This window comes from Leptosomus discolor, chromosome 8, assembly GCF_034619465.1.
Source record: "Leptosomus discolor isolate bLepDis1 chromosome 8, bLepDis1.hap2, whole genome shotgun sequence".
NCBI classification, from domain to species: Eukaryota; Metazoa; Chordata; class Aves; order Leptosomiformes; family Leptosomidae; genus Leptosomus; species Leptosomus discolor.
Genome location: NC_141398.1, coordinates 14,755,523 through 14,776,783, shown reverse-complemented (window position 1 = coordinate 14,776,783; position 21,261 = coordinate 14,755,523). Strand labels below are relative to the sequence as shown.

At 38.1% G+C, this 21,261-nt stretch overlaps 1 protein-coding gene across 1 annotated transcript in view; it reads left to right on the top strand.

The window, feature by feature from the left end:
- ABCA13 (ATP binding cassette subfamily A member 13) overlaps positions 1-21,261 on the top strand; it is a 152,183-nt gene that overhangs the window by 57,780 nt on the left and 73,142 nt on the right. Inside the window, 5 exon segments of the mRNA XM_086469448.1 lie at positions 15,813-16,059; positions 16,959-17,048; positions 17,642-17,714; positions 19,824-19,942; positions 20,891-20,978. Of these exon segments, the coding sequence (XP_086325574.1) occupies positions 15,813-16,059; positions 16,959-17,048; positions 17,642-17,714; positions 19,824-19,942; positions 20,891-20,978 (617 nt within the window).

The window sequence follows — 21,261 nt, the reverse complement described above, 5'->3', positions numbered from 1 at the left end:
AAGGATGTAAGAATGATTTTAGTGCTTCACCTTGCAAAACGTAACTTGGTTTCTGAGTAGAAAACTGTGGACAATAAGTAGCAGTGTCTCTGTTTAGAAGAAGTGGCTGTTGACATGAAGATTTACATTAAAATTTTCAAAATTTTGCCAGCTACTGATACGGAGAAGATACAGCATACATTTCATAGTATAGTCTAATAGTATAGATGACACTACTACTTAAATTCAGCACTAGACCCTGATAAAGAAGTGTTAAAATAGCTGGTCTAAAAATCTTGGATATATTATATTTCCCTTCAGCATTTTTATTGTTGTTTTAATTAGTTTCTTGCAGGAAATCTTGTGATGTTAACATACGTTGAAAACTTAATTTCACCTTTTCCAAGTATTTAGCTTTATAGTCCTCGACTGTGAATCTTGCTTCCATTTGCCTTTGTCATGCTTTCAGGGTTCTCTAAAGCAAAGAATGAGGATGGAGCATCTTTATAATGTTACCTATCAGTAGTCACAAAAAGATACCTGATCTAAAACATAAGATCATCTAGCTTGTTTAAGGTTTACATAAATCTCTTCTCAGTAAGTGCATAACTGTATCTCCTCCTATCCTTCTGAAAGTAAATGATCGGGTTTTTTCCACTTACCTATAGTGTGTTTCACTCTTTTCAACCGCTACTTTTTCTCTCATCCAAACATTTTCCGTACTAGTTGCTTTCCTTGAGGTTGCTGACTGGTCCTTTTCCGCTTTTCATCCACAGTATGGACAACTTGGGTTCTTTGACAGACAGACATCAGAGGGCTATTAGAAAAGTAACACAAAGACAACCATTTTCTAGTAAAAGGAGGTACTCTTACAATGCCAAGCTGATCCACTTCTTGTTCTCCACCTTCTTGTCTTCACATTCATCTCCTAACTGCTGGCAAATGAAGGAAGTGAAACCTGCCTGCTTTCCTCACAGAGTCCTTTTGTTCCCTTCAACTCCATAGAAAACAATGGTCAGTAAAGCATCTGCTAAAAAAGGGGCTCAATTGAAAAAAAGACTATAGTTCTCTGCAAGTGCTAACTCACGAGAGAACAAAGCAATAATCCGTTCTGAAATGTCTATTTTGAAAATCATATTACTTACTCATGAATATGTTCTGTTGATGGAGTTTAGTTGGTTCCATAAAAGGTCACCCATGTGATTTAGTAGCTGCTTCCCTTCACTGAGTAATTTGGTACTTTTTCTTGTTCTTAAAATGTATAAATCTCATTTGGACTGAAGGGTATGCCTGATGAAATGTGTTGTGCTATAGATATAGATCCAGACCTCAGACTGTGGTTGAAGTTTACAGAGTATTTCCAGGTTCTAAGAGATTGAAAGTGAATGAAGAAAGTTGTTGCATCACTCCATCTTACGATGGAAGACACGGTGCCTTTTCTAGACTGTCTAGAAGAAACAGAATCAGAGAGACTTTTTTTAAAGTTGTGGGTCACCAGAACTGGTATACATGGAACTTTTGATGGTGATGGCTATATATTAAATTTTTTACATATCTTGAATACCTTCTAAAAAAAGTAATTGTATTTGATATTAAAATCTCTCAGCCCTTGCTGAGATCATAGAATGGGTTGGCTTGAAAGGGACCTTAAAGATCACCTAGTTCCAACTCGCAGGGACACCTTCCACCAGACCAGGTTGCTCCAAGCCCCATTCGGTCTGGCCTTGAACACTGCCAGGGAGGGGACAGCCACAGCTTCTCTGGGCAACCTGTTCCAGTGTCTCACTGCCCTTACAGTAAAGAATTTCTTCCTAATATCTGATTCAAATCTACCCTCTTTCAGTTTGAAACTCTTGCCCCTCGTCCTGTCACTACAGTCCCTGACAAAGAATCCCTCCCCATCTTTCCTCTTCTCCAGGCTGAACAAGGCCAACTGCCTCAGTCTGTCCTCCTAGCGGGGGTACTCACCCCTGACCATCTTCCTGGCCCTCTTCTGGACTTGCTTAAGCAGGTCTGTGTCTTTCTTACACTGTGGGCCCCAGAGCTGAACGCAGCACTGCAGCTGTGGTCTCACCAGAGCAGAGGGGGAGAATCACCTCCCTCGACCTGCTGGCTACACTTCTCTTGATGCAGCCCAGGGTGCAACTGGCTTTCTGGCCTGCAAGCCTACGTTGCTGGCTCATACTCAGTTTTTCATCCACCAACACCCCCAAGTCCTTTTCTGCAGGGCTGGTCTCAATCCACTCATCACCCAGACTGTGTTTGTGCTTCAGATTGCCCTGACCCAGGTGCAGGACCTTGAACTTGGCCTTGTTGAACTTCATGAGGTTTGCATGGGCCCACCTCTCCAGCCTGTCAAGGTCCCTCTGGATGGCCTCCCTTCCCTCCAGCGAGTTGATCACACCACACAGATTGGTGTTGTCAGCAAACTTGCTGAGAGTGCCCTCAATCCCACTGTCCATTTTGCCGACAAAGGTGTTAACCAGCGCCTGTCCCAATACCGACCCTTGATGAATGCCTCTTGTTGCTCGATTCCATTCGGACATTGAGCTGTTGACCATGACTCTTTGAGCGTGACCACGCAGCCAATTCGTTATTCACCGAGTGGTCCATCTGTGAAATCCACATCTCTCCAATTTAGAGACAAGTTATGTTGTGAGGAGCATGTCAAATGCTTTGCACAAGTCCAGGTAGATGATGTCAGTTGCTCTTCCCTTATCCACTATGGATGTATGAGATGATGTGGATGTATGAGAATATTTTCAACCTGCTCTTTCCAACAACTTGCTACCTTGCCTTCGTCATAATCTTCATTGCTTATCACGGTAATATTTCTCGATATTTCTTCGAGCTGAAGGATAAAGGACACAGATAATTGCGGGTGCACTAGGAATGCTTCATTTTTCTAAAGGTAATTGTTACAATATGAACTTCCTTGACATCTTGAAAACCATGTGATCAAATAATCTCAGCTGTGTGGCTCATATCTTGCCTGTAAGCCCTTTGATTTCTTCTTGACAGTATATTTCTTCATATAGGCTTTGTTTTCCCTCATACTTGCTAGCGATCCCTTCTGTCTCTCTTTTTCCAGCCTTTCCTTTCTGCTCCAGGATTTCCTTTTGTTTTCTTTTAGTTCCTGTATTTTGTTGAGGCTATTATAACAGCAGCAGACAGGGAAAAGGTATTGACAGGCTTTATGATCTTTCATGGTATTTTAAAAATCTTGTCTTTTAATAAAATATTCAGGAGTCTTGTTCTCCCTCTGCAGGACCACTCGTCTTTCATTTCATGTTGTGATGATTCCTAAGTAATTTTTACCGGAAAAAAGAAAAGAATCTAAGAGAAGTAGAATTCTTCCTCAGAGGATAAATGAGATCTGGCAGACCGTATTCCTGTGTTCAGTTACTGCTTTTAAGAATGACCTGATTGCTCTTTTTGGAGTTATTCCACTTTTTTCACATTTGCAACTTCTTCAAAAATATGTGTTCAGTATATGGTTTATGTGATCATCTGTTATCTGAAAAGCAAGTGAAAGTTAAACAGCAATGAGTTGCCTGATGTAACAGCAGTGATGTGTTACCTGCTGTAATGTTAATGTGGCTTTCACTACACCTGTGGCAATATTTTCTTCCTGGCTTAAACAGTGAAATCCTTTTTTGGCTTGTGCTCTTTCTGTTGCTCGGGAGTAAGAGTTTTCCAAAGGTAGCATATACTTCTTGCATTCAAGATGAACTGATTATTTCTCTCCCTCGTAATGTGGGGCCTATGTGTTGGAGGAAATTTTGACTCTTAGGTAATTAATACAAAGGCTCATATATGGCTCCAGAAAGTATTAGTTCTTAAAAGCCAGTCTTTAGGTTTTATACACAAAGTAAATTCTGATGGTTCCTTGCCTTGCTTTAGTTTCAGGTGGAGTATATATTTTATAGTTGTTTTTATTTTTTTTCCAAGTGTGTATGTGCAAATATTTATATATTTTTATAGATGAGGATAGTGTATATACACACATGCACAGAAATATTTAAAACATAACTTTGCTTTGTTAATGATATTGCACCAGCAAATACAGATACTTTTACATCAATTGTGTAAGTAATTTAACGTAAAGGGTCAATTTTTTTAAGAAATGCATATCAAGACTAAGTATACTTCCTTTTCATTCTGAAATGGAACATTTCTTAGGGAAGGGCCTTCATGGAATCTTCTTAACTTCTTGCTTCATCTCGTGAGTAAATACCACACGTATGTAGAAGGTGTGGTACATAGTTGTGCTAGGAAGGCTGTATTTGAGGTTGATGATACTTCCACAGGAAAATAGGTTTTCAAGTGCCCAGTACCTTCTCAAAAGTATCTCCTTTGGTGAAATTGTTGTCTCTGCTCTGTCACTAAAGCACTTCTTTTGTGTTACAAAAGCCCACAAAGACATTATCAATAGTCACACATCGGTTGTCTCGATACTAACAACATTCTGCAGGGGTGTGAGATTTGCATTTCTCAAAGTTAACAAAACTGTTACAGGTGTTACAGGGACAACATACAGAGTTGATTCAGTATGAAGGGCAGTATGCTGAAAGCCAGCACTTTGGACTGCACTTTTGGTGACTGCTCATGCAATAAACTTATATAGGTCACAAGGTGATACCTTGATAAGATTTGTATATTACACTGTTGTGAGTTAATTCCTCGTTTGAAACATATAAGTGGGACTTTATGATATGTAGAACAGGCGTTGGACTTTTTTATAGGTGGAAATTTTTTATCCATGTCATTTTTTCTCTTTCTAGGTTATGTAGGTGACCATATTCATTGGAGGCAGTAGAAAAAAATGGGACAGTTGGTTCTGTTAATCAAGATCCTGGTAGCTATTTAATATCAATATTTATGAGATACCAGAATGCCTAAGGAAAGAGATTATTCATCAAATAAATTTTTTAATTGTTTGCAGTAGCTGTAGGTCTGGATAAAACTTACCTCATGAAGAATTCAGTCATCTTTCAGTTTTTGAATTTTTCCCTGCACATATCATCATATCCCTGATATGATTTTATTGTTAATAGAATAACTCCAGTAGAAATAGTGTCTAAAAGTATTCTTGATTATGGAAGTTACACTATTTTAGCCCAAGTACTCTGTTCGTATTAAGCCAACACTTCCACAGTTTGTAGAAGTTAAAGTGATTAAGAATGTCCTTGTCTATATCAGGATGAAATCTTGGCCCTGCTGAGGGGGATTTGCTCTATTTGTCATCTGAATTTTCTCTGAGCAATTCCAGGAGGTTTGTTCCAGAGTGCTTTATACAGTGTCTCCAAGAGGCACTCACTGCAAACTGAGCTGCTGCATAGCAAAAGTAATCTGAAGTACAAAACTGGACAGCTACAGCTTAGAAGTCCCCTTTCTGGGAAGCAAGTTACCAGTGGGAAGTACTTGCAAACACCAGGTTTGAATATATAGTTCCTTCAGCCCTTGCTACATTTAATCTGGCTAGTTTGAAAATGCTGAGATATTCAGCATTAAGTCTCACATTTACATTAAGTGCTGTGGTACAGAGAATATGCAGGTTGTATTGCTGTCCTGCTCGTTCACCAAATTTTCACCAAACACATCAAAATTACTGTGGGTTGTAGCCCGGTTGTCTACATTGGATTAAATCTTGAAATGTAACATGAGTCTACAGGTTGAAGTCAGTGGGTTGAATTCTAATAGCTTTTTTATACTTCTACAAAAAAAGGGACCGATCTCAAAAAGTTTGCTGCTTATTGTAATAAGACAGTATGTTCGAGTGCAGAAGATGTGTCTGATGGTTGTTTGCCTGTGCATGTACAAACATATTCTTTTTCTCTGCCAAGTCTGATCTCTCTCTCTCTCTCTCTCTCTCTCTCTCGATACATATATATGCATGAAATCATTTGGGATCTTTTTTTTTTTTGGCAATTCTGGCAGACTGTACTTCTCCTCTGCTTTTGTACTTTTAAAGAATACAGACAGAAGGTGCAAATAGGCTTCCATTTTGTAGCCACCATTCTGTGTCTGTTTTTCAACTGTTCTTCCTCTTGCCTCCTCTTCCATGTGGCAATTCATTGCAGGTGCATCGCTGCAGGGGAGATAGTACTACAATAAAAGCATATCTATTTGGAAAATTATCTCCTGGAAATTGAAATTAACATATTTGTTAATGTTGCAAGTTAATCATGCAGAAACTCAGAATAAGAGAATAAGGGCTCCCAAAATTACAGTAATTTTCCTTTTCATGGCGTGATAGGATTGTGTTTGCCTGGGTGAATATTTGTCTTTTATTTGTTTCCAAAGAATATGCCCATCTCATTATGATGAAGGTGCTCTGGCCACAGTAGAGTCCACCACACAAAGCTAAAAAATACTTATTTTTCAGTATGGTTTAGGCTGTCAGCAACCCCAACTAAAATGTAAAGAGATACGAATTAAGGCAAAGTGGAAAAAGACATGGAAATGTAACAACAGAGATTGTATTAGGCACTGAAAGTCACAGCTGTATAAAGAAGTGAAACCCTGTATTTAAGAATTACGGGAACAGTGCATTCAGCAATGCATTCTTCTCTTCCGTCAGGACCAGCCTAGTTTAGATGGCCATTCACAAAATCATCTTGGCTGTCAGTGTGTCCTGGTTTGGGCTAAACCAGTACTAATTCTGGTTTAGTGCTTTAACTTTTCAGTTAAGTCTCCTCTAACTAACGGCATTTTCTGAAAAACAGCAGCATGTTTTTCCAGGCAGTGACTGCTTCTAGCAGTGATAAGGCCTGATGTTTATAGTTCGTACCAAGGAATGGCGTGCAGAGAGGCCCTTGCTTGTACTTGTTCTTATAGCGACCAAGGTCACTGCTAAATCTTGTACTCCATGTTGGGGTGACGGGATTGAAAAGGGTCGCAAGCACGAAAAAGGGTCGCACCTGAGGGAGGAGCGAAGTGGACAGGTGACCCAAACCTGACCAACAGAGTATTCCATCCCATATACGTGATATTCAGTGTAAAGCTGAGAGATCATGAGGGTCTCTCTCTCTCTTCTTCGATGGCCGACATCTGAGGAGGACTCTATCTGTTCTTCTGTCATCAATCCCGACCCGTGCATCCCTGAATCCAGTGCCTGGGTCCAGATCCTGCACCCTGTCCCTGTCTGCTGCTGAGTCCAGCCTGGGACTGCCCCAGTGCCAGCCCTGTATTTTGGTGGTGACGTATCGTCATCAGGGTGGAGGGAGTTGGGTTCAGTATTAGTTTTGTATATATTTGAACATACTGTATATATTTCCTTACTTCCTTATTCTTATTATTACCGTTTCTTTTATTGTTTTTGTTTCATTAAAGATGTTTTAGTTTTCTTTTCCAAACCGTAAAGTCTCTCTCTCTTGTTCTCTTTCCTTTTCCCTTTTGGGAGGGGAGAGGGGTTAGTAGACAGCGTCTGTCATTTGTTAGTGGCCGGCCCAGCCTCAAACCGTGACACAGTGAAACAACACTTTTTGGTTCTCTTTGGGATGTGTAGGGTAAAAGATAGGAAAGAAGCATGATTGTTTTCCATTTCTTTATCTTGTGCATTATTTGTGTGCTTCTGATGGAAGAAGGGAAGAAAACAGACTATTTTGTACTAGAAAATTAATCCCCTTCATTGAAAGTTATGACAGTGGTTTTGCAATCTGAGTAGGTGCTTGTATCATTCACTAAAAGTGTTACATTCCAAAAGAAATATATACTCAGTTGTGTTTTTGTTACGGCTACATGTCTACCCATTTTCATACTAGTAAAAACAATAAATGGTGTTTTGACATCAGCTAGCACTTCAGCAGCAATTACGGTGGTGTTTTTTTCCTAGCTGTTGTGGTGGCTATTATTGTTTATTATACTAGCAGTGGTACCTTGGAAACCCAATCTAAAATCAAGCCCTGTTGTTCCAGACATCGTATGGACTAATAGGGAGGATAAAAACCCCAGATTATCACTACCTTTGACAGCTGCAGTCTAGTTTTAAGGCTGAATGCAATGAGTAGATAAAACAGAAAATAGGTTTGGGAAGGTAAGATTATAAATCAGGTCCATACATTAAAAGCAGAGGTCTCAGTTCACTGACTTTCTGACTACCATGTTTACTTACTAAATGCCATTTGGAATCTTCTGCTTCCCCAAATTTACCCTTAAAATAAAGAGTGGCTGTGATGCTCATCTATTCTAAAATTCTTATCTATTACCACACATGAGGTGCTGTTGCATGGCGTGGCGTTTACATTTTTAGAGGATTTTCTGTTATTTTGATAGAAGTGATGAGAAAGCTTAATGGATTTTTGCAGTGATATGAGACTGGGTATTCTTGCATTAAATAGAACATTAAAACAGTCAGGAAATGCTATCTGTATTTCAGTATTAGTTACATGTGAATTCAAGAGGGTGGCTTACCTTCTTTGTATCTTGTATGGTCATTAGATATACCTAAATTAATACTTCATATGATAGATTTACAATGTCTACTATAAATAGTTGTGGATGTCTGTGGAGATGTAAAGGAATGGAAAACTGGGATCTAATTTTTTAGTTTTTGTCTAATTTTGTATAATTGCTCAAATATTTGGCTTTCATTCAGTGGTGCTCACCTATTTGTCTGTATAATACAGGTAATAGTATGTTCTAACTTTGAAAAAACACAAGTTCTTAAAACTAAAGGATGATATTCATAATGTGGATGAGGCTATGGTAGGTCTGGAAAGAGTGAGTAAACACCTCAAGTTGGATTCTTTCCTACACTGAAATTCTCCTGACTATTTTGAAGATCTTTGCAGCAGCAGACTCTGATGCTGGACTGCTGTAGGAAGAGGTAGATTCATACAGACTCTGTTCAAGTTCACCTAGGAACCTGCACAGAAGTTGAGGAGGTTGGGGGGCAGAAATCAATCTTTTTGGGGTAGTCATTTGCTGCACAGATGTCTGCAGTGTTGAAGCTGTGATTCCACATTTTCACCTCTAACTTCTTAGCCAGTGTCACAAAGGCAATATATCCATTTAATGAGCTGTTGAGAATCTAGATAATATATTCTATTCAATTCATTATTTTCATTCATTGTTCTATTCAGTTGTGTTATCAGTATGCAAAAATTAGTTCTGGTTTTAATTATTTTTCAGTTTGCTAGTTAGCCATCCCAAAGCTATCCCATGGAAGCTAGGGTTGAGGTGCATCTGTATGCAAGAGGAGCTGAGTATTCTAGACTGGTGCTTAAAATATTTATATCAGTCATATTTCATGTGACACTGTGACTGGGAAAGTCCTAATTTTAACTGTTCCTGCTCTCCCCTGCCAAAAAAAAAAGACTGCAGTTCATTTATTTGTTAATAAATTGACATGCACTGTGTGTTGCACTATACTTTTTTTCAGATTATGTCCTAGTGCTTTGTGAAAAACTAAAATAAAAGATTGGGAAGGAAGGGGGCAAAAGCCTTCTATACCTCTGTCTTGTTTCTTTCCTTTTCTGTGGTGGATACCAGCAATGTATGTTCCATTGACATTTAATTATGTGCCTTATGAGAGTCTTTATAATGTGTTTACAACCTGCAAGAAACCTGAACGGAAATCCTGGATGCAAAGAGAGATGTCCAGGATCAAACGCTGTCTCTGATTTGGTAACAGTGTAGCAAGAAACAGCAAAGAAAATTATTTTATGGATGAAGGCTTGTTCTCCTCTAACTCCTGCATGTTTTACACTTTTACTTCTGCACAAAAGCACTTTTTGCTTAGCCAGTGAAGGTCAGATGTATCTCCTCTTCAACCAGTTGAGTGAGGATACTGTAAAGCGTTCCTGCCTCTAAGAGATTCAGGTACAACGGTGCCCTAGCCGTTCTTCAGCCTCTTACACATTGCTGTGGGTAGACCATATCTGCTCTGTTTAGGCCTGACTTTAGAACTTATTTCCTCTAAATAGAGGGTGGGTAGTTTGAATTAAGTTTGCCCAATTCTTTTCTTAAGTTTCTTGCCTACAAACGAACTTTTGTTCATGTGCATTTCTCTAGGAAATGCAAAAATAGAAGATTAAAGGGGCTACTCTACAAGCTTGCTAGTAGTTGTTCTAGGGACAGTTCTTTGGGGTTGTGGGATTTGGGTGCTGGGGTTTTTTGGTGAAAGTATTCAGCACATTTTCTGGTTATCTTAGGTTGTTCTTGATTTTCCAACAGGAACCCGTTGCATAATTCTAACTGTCCTTTCAGTGGTCTTTGGTGTTCTAAAATATTAAACATGTCAAAATCTTGAATAATAAGAATGTCTTAGATAAAGCAAAGATATCTTCTGATCAGTCAACTGTCTGGCTCGAGGAAAAGGCTTGGGAGATCTGAATTGTGAAGGGGATTCTCCACAAGATTGTAGAGTGACAGACACCAATGCTTTGGCTTTAAAATATGTTAAATTTACAGATGAACTCTACAGTTACTTAGATCTCTATTATTCTGTCTCAAAGATCTTCAGGCCCATGCAGAATCCCATTCTGGAATCTGATGTCCAGAATGTAAAGCTGAATTTTTAATTTAAAAAAAAAAAATCATTTTTTCCTTCAAAAAATGTCACTCGATTGGATTAAGCAGTATGTATGGGGGAGGGAGGAGGAACTGTAAGTTTTGCTGAAGTTTTGCTTTTCTGGACAGGAAATTCTTAAGATAGAAACAAATTGAATCAACTTTTTAGAAGAAATATTCGCAATGCTTAAAATGAAAAATACTCTGGGGGCAAACAGGAAGATTTAGACCTAAAAAGGTCAAAAGAAAGTTTCTATTGTGAAATTCCTCCCAAAGTATAGGTTTTTCTGATCAGCTCTCTATGGAGACAGTTCATGACCCTATTACGTATAAGCATTAACCAATCATAGTATGAAACACAGACTAGAGGCATTCCCTTTACACCTTGCACTGTCGAAGTGTCTTTTATTCAAATATCCTACATGAAAATCAGTCCTCGAAATCCTCCTGGAAATAAAAATAAATTTTATTTTTATAATGAGTAATCAAATATATAAAAAGATGAAGGATATCTTTTAGACCTTCTAATGGAATGCTGTGCACAGATTGGTGGTCTAGCATAACTCTATGCTGGTATGGCATATGCTGAAATGCAGAACGACATCAGATCACTATCTTGGCCTAGAACTGCTTGCTGGCACAGAAATTCTGATAAGCTAATAAATATATTCTGCTTCCAAATGCAACCAGTTTCATGTGAGCTAGCTCAACTGTTTTGCCAAGATATTTCTGTGCCAGGATTATCTTCCCAAAACCTGGACCTCCTCTAAATGACTTGTCTAAGTGCCAAAATGACAGAAGCAGAATTGAAAATATCTACTCCTGGCTCTTAACATAGCCACTCCATAGCTCATTTTTCCTTATTTTATTGTGCAATGAAAAAAGTTTAGAATGATGTTATTTTCTAGAAGTGCAAAAAAGAAGAGAAAAAGACCATCTAATATCCAGTTAGAGACTCTTACAATATTTGGTTCTGCTCCTAATTCTAGATCAGTCTATAGGTAAGGATTTTCAAAATCTTGGTTCCCAAATTTTAGAACTTATGTTCTGTTTCCCTATATCTGATATTAACTATATGAATTGGAAAGCAACAAAAATGTGTTTCGTAGTACAAAGGAGAGTCTGGATGAATTGTGAAGTACAACTTAATTGTGAACATAATTGCACTTCTTGCTGTTAATTGCAACCGTAAGTCAAGCAAGACAGCTTCTAACAGTTGGGTCAGATTTTTAATTTTGTGATCTAAATTATTAATGAGAATATTTCCATAAGCTTTCTGCATAAAAATTGACTTCATAACAGAGAGGTCAGCTGGTCTTGTCTTCTAGCCTTTATGATTATCATTGATAATCAGAAACTGTTTTCCCATAAATGTGTGCTGCTTTTATGCTTCCTGACATACATAACAAATGTACGTGGTGAATAGCTTACAAGCTTTATGAAGCAAAAATTAATTCTGCAGGTTCTAGTTAAAAGAAAGTTAAATTAGACTACGCATGTGGGATTAAGAAACATGAAGGGTTAAATGGCAAGTATACACAGGAATACTGTTTAGTTTGGGGTTTTTTTTGGAGTGATTTAATGCCTTGGGAATCTTGAAAGCCATATTGAGTCAATTATGGAAAGCCTGATGCAGGCTACTTTTCACAGTGTGGCTGCAGTCAGTCAAAATGATATGATGCATAAAGATGACAAGAAGATCAGTACAAGAAAGCCTAATGCTATTATATAAATCAGTAGTGTTTCCACATCTGATAGACAGCCGTGTTGAACACAATATATCTTGAGACCGACACAGTGGTAGTGTAAGGGGACTTCAGGCAAGTGGTGAGGTTGATTAGGGCGATAAAGATTTTTATAAGAGGAGACTGAAAGGTTAAGATTATTTATGCAGAAGGTAGATTGGAAACTTCTATAACCTGCCTCCTAAAGCAAGATTTAAGAGCATAGCCAGTACCATCAAATTGAATAAATTCAAAACAGATAAACAAGATTTTTGGATTTTACCTGAAACACAAAGGAACGACAGAATTCAAGGTCAAAAAGACTGACGTTTAAGATGATTTAGAAAGACATTTGACGCCTTTCTTAATGAGAATTTAAAATAATAAACATAGGGTTTTTTTAGAAAAGACAAATCATTTTAAAAATAAAAAAGTGTCTGAGGCAAACATATACTTTTAATATAATAGTTTATTGCATCTTCTTGTGATGTCTCTTGGTTGGCCAGCATTAGTAGTATTGAGTAAGACTCAGGGTATTAGACAAAATGGACAATCATTCTTATTCAGGATGACAGTTTCTCTTCCAATTGCAATCTAAATTAATATGTTATCAGTTCTCTCTGCTCCATTTGTCAACAAAAAAGAATGAGTGACAGCTTTGATTTCACTTTCTGCCCCCAGAAAGTAGCTGTCATAGTCTTTTTTCAGAGATTTAAAGGGTCAAATATTTTGAAGCATCTTTCACTCATTTTGTTCTTACAATCTATGAACAGGTCTGGGACTATGGCAAATATTCTATGCTCCTTTTCTGGTGTTTCACTACTTTGATAAATGAGAGGTGGTATATTTTACAGTTTCAGGGGTGCTCAGCCTGAAACATTTACAGGATCTGTTTTATTTTAAAAACACTCATCCTTTGAAAATTTTTCTGCTTCCAAGTGTCTCAAATTCTGTATTAAGTCAACTATTGAAAGTCTTACCATAATAAATCAAAGAGCTTAATACATTCATAAGAAGTTTGTTTAAAAAAATTATTCTTTTGCTAAGATTGCTTCCTTCTATTAGTCCAACTTACAGAAAAAACCAGTTTCCAAGCCCATGCTTGATTTGGGCTCTTGAATGCTGAACCACAATATGAATTTTGTAGCTACTTTTTTTCTCTACAGAGATTCAAATTCCTAAATCTCATTTGTGTTAGCTGTCAAATTAGCAAGATATGGCTGTGATTAGAGCTGCTTAAAGACAGAATCTCTGTTCTAGGGGATTTTCTGGGGAAAAAAGCAAGGTTATTCAGTTGTGGAATTAAAAGAATAAATACTGGAATTTTTTTTTCCCAGCAATAAAACTGAAATTAGTTGCCTAGAGTTAATTGGATCCTGATAGAATCAGAGAATATTAAGTTTGGAAGAGCAGGTCAAGTGGGTCAAGTGAGAAGAGGTTTCTCAGTGCCTTGTCCAGTCTGGTCATTGTGAGTCTGTCACCCTCACAATGAAATTTTTTTTCCTGATATTTTAAGTCAGAATTTCCCATGTTCCAGTTAGTGCCTGTTGCTTCTTGTCCTTTCCCTGAGCAGAGACTTTGGTCCCTAATGCCACTGGGGTCCCTGGGTGCTGCGAGAACTTCTCCTTCTTCAAGGAGGTTCTCCTCGTTCCCAGTGCCTGACCCTCAGATGCCTCCAAACAGTTCAGATCCCCTCCAGATGCAGGTGTGCACACGTGTGTGCGCTAACAAAGTACTGTTAGTCAGCGTGTTCCTCACCATCCCCCCTGAGGGACAGCCCTAGTAACAAACTGCTCATCAGTTGGACCCGGTGCCGCTGCTCACAGCCTGCAGTGTGGTGCCTGGAAGTCCAGCCAGTGGTCCTTGTAGTCCTCCTCACCTCATTTGCTCTAAGGACACTGTGGGAGACCATGTCACAGGCTTTGTTAAGTCAAGGTAAACAGCATCCACTGCTCTTCTTTCATTCACCAGTTCAGTCCTGTATTCATGGCAAGCTCTCAGGTTGCACGGTTCAACCTTACCAAGTCCATGTTGTCTATTCCCAGTAATTTCTTTTTTTTTCATAACCTGGCTGATGTTTTCTGGTGGATTCAGTCTATAATGTTCCCAGGGACAGAGGATGATTAGCCTGTATTTATCTGGACCCTCCTTTTAGCTCTTCTGGCAGGTGATTCTGTTGTTTATCTTTTTCCGACAGTCTTAGCATTGAGAAGTACACAAGAGGTATTCTGTGTCACCATGAAGCCCTGTCTTACCTGACTTCTTCCTCTTGTGTAGGCCCAAAGCCTAAAAGCCACAATCTCCCACAGTCTGTCTACTTGATTATAAATTTTCCTGGTAAAATACACATAATTTTTAATATAAGAAATCAGAAGTTTATAATTCACACTCCAGTTGTTGTAGAGTACAGAATTTGAGCTTTTTTGGTCAATGGCCACTCTTGTCAGAAGATTAATATCTTTTTCTGTTCCCTCTCCATTTGTCCTACAGCTTTCTCTTTTGGGGTTAAAGTTCTAGTAAACCAGGAAAAAACTGTGCTAAGTGAAGGACAATTAATTTGAGGTTACTTGAAAGATCCCATACAAGTAGATGTTAAAATGTAACATGGAAATGCTGCTTAGAGTGGTCTCAATACATAGAAGGGAAGGTAGTAACAGACAAATCTCAAGGGATCGTAAAATATAGTATGTCTTTGAGATCTATGATAAAAAGGCTGTTTGGTCTTGCTATAGTGCAAATACCTGTTGTAGTAAATCTACCAGACACTGCTATGCTATAAGGCAGAAAAGAAGCTTAAGCGTATGTAGTCTGGTGAGGCCACAAGTAAGAGAAGCTGGTAATAGCCTGCACGTACCTAGAAGGCATTAGGGTCTAAAATGGAGACAAAATAATTGGTGTGATTCACAGGTGTCTAAAAAGAACAATAAAATGAAATTAAGAGAGAGCCTATCAGGAAAACCTCTGATTGGTGAGGTATTAAGCTGTGGACACACTCCCATGGGAACGTGAGAGACAGCCCAAGAGCTGGGATGATGAAAACTGCATTGACTAATAAAATTAGAAAATTTTATCAATCCCATATAAGCAGAGAAATGAAAGGAATGTTTTTTTTGGGAATCCACATTTCTAGCATCTATGATGCTCTGTTACATACTCTGCAGATGTCTCATTGCAGCCCTTGTGGAAAAGTCGGCACTGATTTCAGTCAAGGTGGATCAAGACCTTAGTGTTAATACAGGCCATGTTTGTCATAGTGATTTGTCTAGGAGCAAAGGTGGCAGTGCACAAGAATGGTTGTACCAGTGTGAGGACCATGGGAAAACAGGTTTTCAATACTCCTTCAGCTGTGTACAGGGAGCTATAGTGATAATATGTTATCTGAATATCTGTTTTCCCTTATAGAAAGGGTGAATTAGTTATACCTGGGGGGTTTATACTATGCCATCCAGGAGAACAGTGTAGGTTTATGTAGTTTTGGGGTTTTTTTTCTATGAAAAACACTATTATGTTCTATATTTGAAAAGGTAGCACATGAAAGTTTAATTTGATTTTCCTTGTTTGTCAAGAGGTTTGCTTTTTTCTTGTCTCACTCAGATATCTCACTTACTGGGGCCTCAAGTGTGCATGGAGCCCGTCTTGTTCTTGCACAGATCGTTGCCCTTCTGATGAAGAGGTTTCACTGCACTAGGCGAGACTGGAGAGCAAGTCTGTCAAATGTGCTGCTGCCTGTCCTCTTTGTCGCACTGTCAATGGCCTTGTTTAGTGTGAAGCCATTGGCTGTGGATTATCCTTCTCTCAAGCTGACATCAAGACTTTATGAAAATGCAGAATCCTTCTTTAGGTAAAGAAAGGGCTCATCCATCATCATCAATATCCAGGGTTCTGGGACCTTTACCCTCACGTTTAAAGACTGTTTGTATTCTAGGAAGAATAACCATTTACTTTTTACAATAGCTATTTATTTTTCAGGTGTTTAGTACATTTTTCTAGATTATTATGAGTGGGAGATAAAATTAGAAAAGCATTATGCAAAGTGTTTTCTGGAGGAAAGGGCAAAGACTTTGGAGCAGTTTGAACTGAATAATCTGTTTCAATACCAGCCATGGCCATTTATATGTAAATACACAAGTGTATTTAAAGAAACCTTTGCATGCTTCATTTTAACTAATTGCTTAGATCTGAGGACATTTTCTCAAAATAATTCTCAGGTTTGAAAGTGTCAGCCTGGTGTCCTTCTTACTCAACCTCTAGTTTCTATATATTCAGCTTTGAAGTCAATTAGATTTATTTATTTATTTATTTATTATGTACAATATCTATGGCTCATGTCTGAACTATTCTGTATCGAGTGCATATCATGAAAGGGAAAGACCACTTTCTCTGCTGGACAAATATCCAGATATCTTCATAAAAGTAACATGATGATGTCTGAATTTATAAATAAAACATAAAAACACTTAAACCATGCTAACTGTCATGAATGCATGTTTATAAAGATTGGAGACGTTGAGAACTGTTTAGCCATAATTTTACCAAATTTTGTTTACGTGTTCACATACAGTTTTTGAAATGAGATAATTTTTCTGTTTTGGTATGTTTCCTATACATGGATTTTATAGTTCTTTAATTTTTTGATAAATATTTTGGATCTTAAGCCTGAAAGTTAATAGAACCAGACATATTAACATGTTTGTGTTTCTTTTTAATTTTTTTTTTTCTCCTGTGCCCCACTTTGAACAGCAGTGAAGATGATAACCTGGGAAACCTTTCTCAGATTCTACTGAGATATTTTTCCGACTGGGACCACACATGCTTGCATTCAAAACAAGGGTAACTGTGAATTATGCAACTGCTTCCTTAGTTTTAAATATTGTAAATTCAATATATTTTTTCTGTGTAATGTGGACTATCTTAAGCTTTTCTTGGCAGCATGATGTTAATGACAAATCTGTTCTGATGAAGGAGCTGGCATCCAAGTAAAGTACATAAGTAGACTTCGTTGTTAAAGGTCTAATCCAAATCCCTTAAGTCAGTGACAGCTTTCTGATTAATTTCAGGAGGATTTTGACCAAGTCTGGTGTCCATATGAAGGAAGGTTAGACAACAATTACAATATTTGTTAGGAAACATTTCAGATTTCCAAATTTAGGAGTGCAGAGTGGTGACCACACTTTACTTATCTTGTTCCAAACACAAGGCACACAGCTCATTTGCTATTTCACTTACATAAATATTTTTAGTGAATCCATTTTGATACAAATGAGTAAAATTGATATAGCTTTAGACACAGCTGCCACTGTGATAAAGTGCTAAGCAGGTGTTCAAGATGCCAGATCTACTCATTACTCTATGGATTTCTTCTGTTAAGTAATATATTCCTTTCATTTAACAGTTGTTCCTGTTGTTATGTTTATTCTCATTAGAAAAAACAATTCGTGTTGGCAGATGGAATCCACATCACCTCAGGATTCATGCAGATGTGTGGCTGAACAAGGGGTATGTCATTTTATATTTACTTATGTATGTAAAAAATATATGTGTGTATATTACATCTAATACCTTGACTTTTCTTTTTGAAGAGCTATAGAAAGGAATGAGGAAATAAACCCTCAGAGCACTGGCTCTGTTATGACTGCAGATTTCCTTCTGTTTCATCTAATGTTTGGGCTACATGTTCTGAAGTCTTCAGGAAAAGAGCTTGCACAATTTTGATGTGTATAGATAAGTGTGTGTGCACATATGCTCTAGAAGTAGCTATAGATTGAACTGAAATAACAGGAATCAGAGATGGCTGGACTATTCTCAGCAGATGAAACTTTGCTTTAAATATATTACAGAATCATAGAATCATGTAATGGTTTGGGTTGGAAGGGACCTTAGAAATCACCTAGTCCCTACCCCCCTTCCACTAGACCAGGTTGCTCCAAGCCCCACACAACCTGGCCTTGAACACCGCCAGGGAGGGGGCAGACACAGCTTCTGTGAGCAACCTGTGCCAGTGCCTCAGCAGCCTCATAGTAAAGAATTTCTTCTTTATATCTAATCTAAATGTACCCTTTTTCAGTTTAAAGCCATTACCCCTTGTCCTGACACTGTAAGTCCCAAATCCCTCCCCACCTTTCCTGCAGGCCCCCTTTAAGTACTGGAAGGCCACTATAAGGTCAGCCCGGAGCCTTCTCTTTTCCAGGCTGAACAGCCCCAACTCTCTCAGACTGTTCTCATAGGGGAGGTGCTCCAGCCCCCTGATCATCTTCATGGCCCTCCTCTGGACCTGCTCAAGCAGGCCCATGTCTTTCTTGTGCTGAGGAGCCCAGAGCTGGACGCAGCACTGCAGGTGGGGTCTCAGCAGAGCAGAGTAGAGGGGCAGAATCACCTCCCTCGACCTGCTGGTCACTTAGGAATTTGTTTACAAAAAACCTCATGTAAAACAAAGTTAAAAGATAACATTTCCATAATATCTGGAAGACTACCTACTTTCAAAAGGGAAGGGCAGGTGATACTAGCTGATACAAGCTACCAGGGAATCTACATGTGAGTGAGATTTGTTAGAACTTGATTTTGATTTGGATTGTGTATTTGAGGAAACAAAGGATTTTGAAAAAGATAATGGATTTCTGACCTTCTTGACTAGTGAGTTTTCCTTCTGACTTGCTCTGAGATTGAGTAATTAACAAGAATGTGAGTCTGTGTCTGAAGTGACAGATATATTTCCCTGGATGGGACAATTCTATGAAATAAGTTCTCTCCTTCATGAGGATATAAATATTTAGTTTAAGAGTTACATCTGAAATATAGCAATAGTTTTGAGAAAAGTGGAAGGAGGAAACTGATTTTTTATTTTGCTGGGCAAGGAACAAATTTGCCTCTAATACTAGTGAGATGTATTCTTAAAATATGAGAAGCTTAAATAAAATGGGAATGAGAACTCACACAGGGAGAGGCCCATTAACCATGGAAGTTCAAAGGATAGAAGTCACTTGACAGTGCAGGCAGAACCTGTATCTGAGCTATCTGAAAGTGAATCTTAATTTCTGTGGGGTTGAGATGTCAAATAAGCATTAAAATTTTTCAGTTGATATGCATAATGTACTGTATAAGGCTTTCAAGGTATCTGATGATAACATCTGTCTCCTTTTTTTTGGCTGTGAGAATATGCCACTGAATCATTAGAAAACTTCTTTATTCTTCTCTGCAGTCCATCAATGAAATTTTTAGAAGCATATTGCATTAATTAGAATTTTGTTTTCAGCTCGTATTCGTCTGGTGCCTTTTTTGTGTTTCCTCTCAGGCACAACCAATGAATAGCAGTCTTGCCTTTTTCATTGTTCAAGCCTTTCTAAACTTATATACAAGTTTTGATGTTTTCAAAAAAAGAGTGTCTGACAGGGTTGCAAGAGAAATCAAAGGTGGTTCTAATATGTAGGTGACACAATTATTTGAAATACCTTATAACCATAAAATCATACATAATTTATTGAAAATTTATCAAAGCTGAGAAAGGCAGCTCTAGTTCTGTAAAATCTACGCAAAAATTCAAAAATATGTGTAGATGTAGTGCCACTTATTTTTAAGTGCTGTAATTATTTTATGTATACTGTTTTTCAGATGTGTCCACGTTTCAATACCTCTGCTCCCTATGTAAAGAATAAGAAAGGGCATATTTTGTATAATCTTTCAGGGCTCCTTGTGGAAGAGTATTTAGTGAGGTCTTCCAGCAAAGCAAGGTAACCTTAAACCTTTGTTTATCCTTTGTGTACAAAACCACAGTCCTTCCTGATCCAAAGCACAGACCTGCATCACTGAGAATATAAGGGGTAGTTGCCTTTATCTGTCAGTTGTTATTAAGCGTAGAGTCAGGCTAAGGTAACATGGAACCCCCTCCATGGTCACTTCTCAGAGCTTCTTCCAGTAGTTGCATAATTACCTCTAGGCAAACCCTGTCTCTTCTTGCCACACAGCAAGTTATTTCAGCATCTCAGAGAAAGAAAATGTATATGCATATGAAAATCAGATAAACAATATAGTTTCCATTCCTCAGAGACTTAACCAAATAGAAGTGGTTATGTTCCAATGAATCTTTTCTTTGAACTAAAAAGGGCTGGTATCCCCCTAGTAAGACTTCTGTAATGCCAGCCAAAGAGGTTATAATCTGCTGTATTTTGAGCTCTACTTGCATGTCTTTGCAGTTCAACCACTGCCTTTGACATTGGTGTAAATACTAGGCCAAATATGATTTTATCAAGAAGAAGAAAGTGTTAGCAATTTATGCATTAAAAAAGTGTATCTGATTTGATAAAAATAGAGATAAACATCTTAGGATGAAAGATTTGAGTAGAACGTGGATGAAATAGGAAGAAATCAGGCTGTTTAAGATGTTTCTGAAAGTCAGTAATATCTCACATGCTCACAAACCCTCCTGTTGCTCAGGGGTTTCAGCTTTCAGAAAGTAAAAATTCTTATCTGAAGGAATCCCTTTCTGGAAAAGAGCAAAAATGTTCACTTGATTAGAGAGTGTATTGAGCTCCTCCTTTTTAACAAAGAAGGGGTTTGTGAGGGGTGAAGTTTTACTTTCAAATGAAAAATAAAACATTAATGCAGGTACTACCACTTTATCCTTGCAAGAAAAGACTGCTAAGCTTAAGGTAGGAAACTACTTTATTTTCTGTTACCAGATATGGTGGTTGGTCTTTTGGAGTGAGGAAAGCATTTGAACTTCAAGATAAAAGATCGAATAACACCAAATCTAAGCCTCTGGCGAAGGTAAGGTTTGCATGTATGTGTGTGCATTTGTACGCATGTGTTCCTTACTTATTTAGGCTCCAGACTTCACAGCACTTAGAAACTAATAAATCATTGCATAAAATCCTTGCATTTAGAAATCGGGACAAAACCCCTTTGTCTATTATAGTCCACTTCTCTGTTTATAATTCTAGAAGTGTTCTCCTTTGTTCTGAGAAGCAGTTTTAAATGAGTCAAATGATACAGCTTTTGTTGCTTTTTCTTGTGAGCTTACTTCAGAGTCTGAGCTCACCCTTAAAACTGT